The sequence below is a fragment of the Temnothorax curvispinosus genome, unplaced genomic scaffold (assembly GCF_003070985.1).
Source record: "Temnothorax curvispinosus isolate PA1 unplaced genomic scaffold, ASM307098v1 QBEX01017226.1, whole genome shotgun sequence".
Taxonomy (NCBI): domain Eukaryota; kingdom Metazoa; phylum Arthropoda; class Insecta; order Hymenoptera; family Formicidae; genus Temnothorax; species Temnothorax curvispinosus.
In genome coordinates this window covers 1-6,656 of record NW_020227006.1, presented here as the reverse complement: position 1 = coordinate 6,656, position 6,656 = coordinate 1, and the positions used below count along the sequence as shown (strand labels likewise).

Here is a 6,656-nt window from a genome sequence, read left to right as displayed (position 1 = left end):
CCACTGCTCAGTCCGATCAGCGATCCGATTAGTTATCGTAAACACCCAGGTTTCTCTCTGATGCAGTTTTCTCTCTATTATACTGTGCCTCCTGAATTCCCTATACTGCGTACGCAGACGCACTCTGATTGCTCCTGGGAGTCGATTGTGCATCTTGAAATGAGGTGAAAATTACAAAAGTGAGGAAATTCACTAGCGTATCTACGATTTCATTTGTGGAAATCTAGTAAAATCTGTTCACTTTTATAATTTTCACCTCGTTTCAAGTACACAATCGACTCCCTGGAGTATATATAACCTAATTGCACCTAATTGTAAATTGACGTGCGAATGAGAAAATCGCAGCAGATCGCAACTCGCAACGATAACGCGTCGAAGAGAGATAAGCAAAGGTAAATTTTGCTGTCGACGTATTATCTCGATAATATAAGATTTCGATCGTCTGCGAGAAATATGCGTCGGATCTGCATACTGTTTTGAAGCACATTATTTTGTCTTTTCTTGTGCTCTTACAAAACTTTTTATCGGCAATACAAAGTACAGAGCAACGTGTTGCTCATCGTTCGCAGTGTCATTCCAGACGTTTCAAAACGCAATGTTACATGTGACCTCCTAAAAAGGCGAAATATGGACTGGGAAGGCAGGACATTGTAAGGATTCCGTACAGATTTCGACGCGAGAGCGAGTGAAGAGGAGAACGTGTGCCAATAATACAAGACAACGCGACGTGTAACGTAGGAAAAGATGTTTCTACAACAGTGGATGCATATACGACACAACATCGACATACCATGGAAGACCTTTGTCAGGAAGTCACCTAGTATACAGGACAAATCTCCAGAGAGGTGCATTCATCAGTTGGCTTTCCAGGGAAACGAAGCAAAGGCTGCCTACGAAGAAATTGTTCACCAAATTAGTAATAGCAATACTCCACCGGCAAGACTGAGGCATTTAAGATCAAGAATCACTGGTAGCCAAGGTAACTCGGGCACGAATTCTGCTTCTATTGTACAATCAAAGATGATTACACTTTCTGACGACATTCTGGCAAAAGTCACGGTCAACACGTTATTAAAAGCAGTGGAGCAAAAGGACTTGAAATTCTTGCAAAAACATATGACGACAGAAAATGTGAATGTGTCAGATGACTTTGGTTGGACTCCATTAATGTCCGCCGCTTATTGCGGTCATTTGGAGATTGTGCAATTCTTGTTGAATCTCGGGGCTAACAAAAGAACTAGGGATAAATCTGGTCTCACCGCAGCCCAGTTAGCTTTAAAAAGAAATTATTTGAGTATAGTCGCCTTGCTGAAGAAGAAGTCTGACACGATAAGCGGTATCGATCAGTTGTCCGCAAATATAAATCCAAATGTAAATAATATAAATGCTTTATCAGCGAGATCAATGCCTATAGAATCTTCGATGGAGCACAATAAAGACATTGTTATAGAAGAGAAGACACGACTCAAGCAGAATGCGGCGTTTTACTGTGAAATCTGTAAGACAACTTTTCAAGAAACGACGCTGCAAAAACACGAAAGTTCTACCCTACACATCTTCAACACAAAGCCGAAACTGAAAAACGCAATGTATGGAATATCGAGACAAAATAAAGGATACAGAATGCTTTTGAATACAGGATGGGATGAAGAGGCTGGTCTCGGTCCTTCTGGGAAAGGAATAAAATATCCAATCAAAACGTGTTTGAAAATGGATCGCAAAGGATTGGGACAGTTGCCTGAAAATGAATATAAGATTACTCATTTTAAATCGGGCGATACAACTGCCGTTAACAACTCTAAAGTACCTAAGCAGAAACCTTTGAAAAAAAGAGACAGGGAAAGGTTACTTCACAGAGAGGCCAGGAAAGAAAGAGCACTGCGTATAGCGTTATCCTAAAATAAATATAAAATAATTCTAGAAATTTAAATGTGATATTTGTTTCAAAATTGAACGCAATAAAAATAACTTTTACTGTTTTTATATACTTACGCTTGTAAGTTTATACTCCATCTTTCTTTATTATAAAACAACTTATATATTAATACCGTTTTCTATACTTTTTAATAATGTTACTAATGCAATTTTTTATCTCTAATTATGTTAATAAAATTCTGAAAAATATACACAGTTTATTTCACTAAAATATAACAGAAAAATGCGAGCCTTTTGTGAACCATATATAAGGTATACGTATAAATAAGAAATAATACATACATTTTTACTTTGTTACAGATGGCAAATGAGCATCAAAAGTTATTGCAACATTTAGAAACAGTTGAAAATAAAGCTAGCGAAATTCTCACTGATCGTGAGGAAATAATCGCTCTAGATAAGAGAAGAAACTATAATCGTGTTGGAATGAGAACACTTCAAAAACAGGGGCATCAAAAAATATGGATAACAGTGGGACCGTTGCTCTTAAAGATGCCATCTAAAGCAGCTGAAGAACTGCTTGAAAAAGGTAATTTCAAACAAGAGCAGGACGAGATATTCATAAAGTATTCTATAATTTTTGTGTTCTATATTACGGTTGTATTATGTTACAGATCAGAGAGAATGTGATACTGCCATTAATAAGCTAAGGAGCGACTTAAGGATAAAAGTAAATGAATTACGTGATTTAGAGTTGACTCCACCAGTACCTGGATTAATGTTAAAACCTATGTCTCACAAAGAGATGGGTGCAATCGGACAAATTTTAGGTCGAACTGTCTAATATTTAATAAAATTTCTTTATTCAGAAGTATAAGTAGAATGAGAATAAATACATGAACTTAAAATATTTAAATATTTAAGTTTAATTACTTAGTTAAGTTTAATTCTAAACTTTTGAATATAGTGCAAAATAATTACCATTATATGTAAAAAAATTATTATTTTATTTATTATCCTATATAAATTTATTTTCAAACTAATAAGTTATTTGTCATTTCAGAAAATGAGTAAAATAATTTGGTTTTTTTTTCAAGATTTTCAATTTTATGATTCACTTATTATTAGATCAACATATATTATATTAATCTACGTTGATGTGATAATATTACTTAATATTAATTAATTAATATTAATATTAATAAATGTCACAGTTATAAACAAAAAATTAAAAAACTTAAAAAAAGTCATAATATATCAAATACGTTGTGCGTTAATGTCTAACGCATTGTCTAACATTTCTTTTACACTTGTATATGTGTGATATCTGTTTCTATATGAAAAATATCTAAAATTCTATGTTCACTGGGCACGCCTGAGTTCCTCTGCTTTATCAACAAACCACGACTTTAAGAAGACATACATTTCGAATTGTTATCGGGAGTTTTTTCATCGTAAATTATAAAATCCTTGGATGGCTTCCAATGAAATTTTATACGTGCATTTATTTATGATCCTTAGTGACAATACTTTTGACTTTGTCTAGGAAAATTTTCAAGAACCCTTTGCACTTTTTCGTGTCACAGTAAAACTGCAGTAGGTAATTTCATATTAATAGTATATGCTTAAACTTCGTTATACAATTTTTTTTACATTTTAATTATTTAATACCTTTGAAAGCTTAAGCAGATCATCCATGGAATATTCCTTAAAGCCCGGTGTCCACGATGCAAGAACTGTGTCCAAGTTTCGGTTTAAGCCAATAAAACTACTACTTTTCTGTAAGAGCTGCAAGTTGATTGGCTTAAATCGAAACTTGGACACAGTTCTTGCATCGTGGACACCGGGCTTTATCACTTTCACTATGTTAGTTGCATCCCTAAATCTAACTACAATTCTATTTGTATCCACCAAGTAATTCGTACTCCAGCACTTTGATACAATGCTAGGGGTGCTATGCATGTTTCTACTACGCATGCGAAACGTTTTCAATCCGATCCATTCAAAAGTTTTGCCAATAAGCGTATCCGTTATAGTCTGTTGCGAAGAAATGGCATTCATTCTTGCATCGTATAGTAACGAGTGATTGCCAAAGTTTGCTTTGAACATACAGTGAAACTCTTCGCACTTATTAAGGGGTACTGATGGATCTGGTTTATGTGACAGATGATCTAAAAAACGTGTGTATAATTTAATTAGATTATATAAACAACGAGTAATAACTGCATTTTGTTTGCTATACATATGTCTGAAGTAAAAGCGATACATGATCAAATTCGTATATACGTATTTTAATATGAAATACCTGCTACTATGTATTGCTGAAATTTATTTGTTCCTGCAGGAATTTGTTTGTCTGACACTGTTGCATTGTCTTGACCACAATCTCTTTCATCTGAATGAAATTCGCCACGGTATTTACTGGCACAAATAATCCATTCGTCACTTTTTCCATATGGGCTACATAATATATTTTTCTTAGTGTCCCACGAGAATCTAATTAATAATATCTTTATATCTCTGATTATATAAAATGATTATATTATTTATAACAATTAAAATATACACTATTTTTTTAGAATTTTGTAGAATATAATATTCATAATAATAATCGTGAATATATAGGTATATAACGATAGCGCACAGAGAGCAACAAGGTGTTCGCGTTAAATTATTTTTATTTTTAATTTTTAATAGATATTTTCCAACCATAATAACGCGCCGACTAATTGTCAGACTTGCAACACAGCTGTGATTGGAGTATATATATATAAAATCGCCTCCCTCCCTCTAATTAAATCATATATTAATATTAATAATAATACAAGATTTTATATATTTAAATAATAATAGTCGTGCAAGTTTTAAATGATAATGAGTTATCAATACGTACCAACGTTCTTCCTGTAATAATGGCCTTTCAATTCGATGAACATTATCACAAATCCATCTTAATATATTTTCCAATCTGATATGCAAAGTAGGCTTGTGATGGTCAGACGTACAATTTATATTGAGATCGAAATTTACATTGTCAAGATTCGAAGGAGGAATATAATATTTTAATTGTGATAAATCAGTACGATATTGCAATCACCATCGATATTAAAATATCCGTTAAATAAACTGGAGCCATACCCGGATTAAACCATCATAATCTAAACCACATTGTGACTATTTTATAGGTTCCACGATAACACAAAACTTATTATCTCGTTTTAGAATCTAGAAGAAGTGAATATTCGATTTTACTGTGACGACGCTGTGTGTCGATTTCCGCTGATGAAGCAGAGTTACTGGAAATTAGACATCAAGGGGAAATTTGAAACGGACAATACCAATATGTTTGTATACAATACAACTTTTTGTAGATATATGGAAATGGTACGTACACTGAGAAAAAAAATATTTTAATCCAAAAAAATATTTATTAGGTGGCTCCTAATAGCATATTCACTTACTGCAATTAAATAAAAATATCTAATTCTAAATAAATATGTGTAAAAAATAAGTAAATATGCTATTAGAAGCCACCTAATTTTTTTGGATTAAAATATTTTTTTTCTCAGTGTACCTATACGATATATGTAGATAATCAATAGGGACATTGGAAGCTATGTATATATAGATTAAACGTATTAGCGCAAAGATATATTGTATACATCTTAACCGAATATGCAAGTACATATTCTTATAGTTATTAAGTAATAACTAAGCACTCGCTAAAATGTTCCATATATCGTTTATATACATATGCTCTACATTTAACTCTTTTAAATTTATGACAGTCCTTTTATATATTTATAATATATTATATATTAAGCTGTGCGAAGAAGTGTTTGATTCCAAACTGGGAATATAAAATCGGTTCAGAAAGATAAATAATTTAATAATGTATTTATTTATCCGTCTATATATTATATCTATGACTTTATATACACATGAGATATATTTAATTTTAAAATACTTTCCCGTCAACACTTAATCGATTTTTTATATCGATCTTAGCGATTTTGAGCGATTGCAACAATGATTTTTAACTGGAAAATATATCTAATTTTATTAATACATGTGGGGTGAGGTGACATATTTATAGAGATTTATTAAAAATTTTTCCTTTTTAAATGAAATAACTATACGTCTCCCAACGGAAAACTGTTAGATCGATTTCTAAAACTAAATTTGATCAGATTCGAGGTTGTTGAACAATAATTTTGTTACCTAGCTTTACATTCAATGTACTACAATTTACTTTAAAATTACTATTAATATTTGGATGAATTTGTTGCGTAATAAATTTTAACTGTATATTAATATTTGGATGAATTTGTTGCGTAATAAATTTTAACTGTATAGCGATGATACCAAAGTGTTTATTTTCGTTATTATATGTTATTCAAAATTTATTAAATTTATTTTATTGATGTATTCTAATTTCCGTTTGAAGATCATCAGCTCAGGGTGACTTAAAATAAATTCAATGATAACTATAACATTAATCGATAATTAAGTTATTAAGTAATAGCTGTATTATTTTGTCGATCTAAATAGAACTGTTAATTCTACATATAATTAAAGAAAAAGATTAAATTGGGAACAAGAGATTAGTTAAGAAATAAAGATAGTAAAATTCTCACTGATCGCAAGGAAATAATATCGCTCTAGATAAGGGAAGAACGATGATCGTGTTGGAATGAAAAATATGGATAACAGTGGGATCGCCGGCTATAAATATGCCATCTTAAAGCAGCTGAAGAACTGCTTGAAAAAGGTAATTTTAA

At 31.7% G+C, this 6,656-nt stretch overlaps 2 protein-coding genes and 1 pseudogene across 2 annotated transcripts; 1 reads left to right on the top strand and 2 right to left on the bottom strand.

Moving 5' to 3' along the window:
- Nucleotides 1-12: 12 nt before the first annotated feature.
- On the top strand, nucleotides 13-2,966 carry LOC112467379 (G patch domain and ankyrin repeat-containing protein 1 homolog). The gene is made up of 3 exons (XM_025035970.1): nucleotides 13-1,887; nucleotides 2,236-2,464; nucleotides 2,550-2,966. The coding sequence occupies exons 1-3, from the start codon at nucleotides 745-747 to the stop codon at nucleotides 2,717-2,719; spliced, it is 1,542 nt and encodes a 513-aa protein (XP_024891738.1). The 5' UTR covers nucleotides 13-744; the 3' UTR covers nucleotides 2,720-2,966.
- Nucleotides 2,967-3,381: 415 nt separating this feature from the next.
- LOC112467380 lies at nucleotides 3,382-4,162 on the bottom strand. Its single transcript, XM_025035972.1, has one exon. The coding sequence runs from the start codon at nucleotides 4,141-4,143 to the stop codon at nucleotides 3,532-3,534; it is 612 nt and encodes a 203-aa protein (XP_024891740.1). The 5' UTR covers nucleotides 4,144-4,162; the 3' UTR covers nucleotides 3,382-3,531.
- LOC112467378 lies at nucleotides 4,143-5,001 on the bottom strand (annotated as a pseudogene).
- Between the last annotated feature and the right edge of the window lie 1,655 nt (nucleotides 5,002-6,656).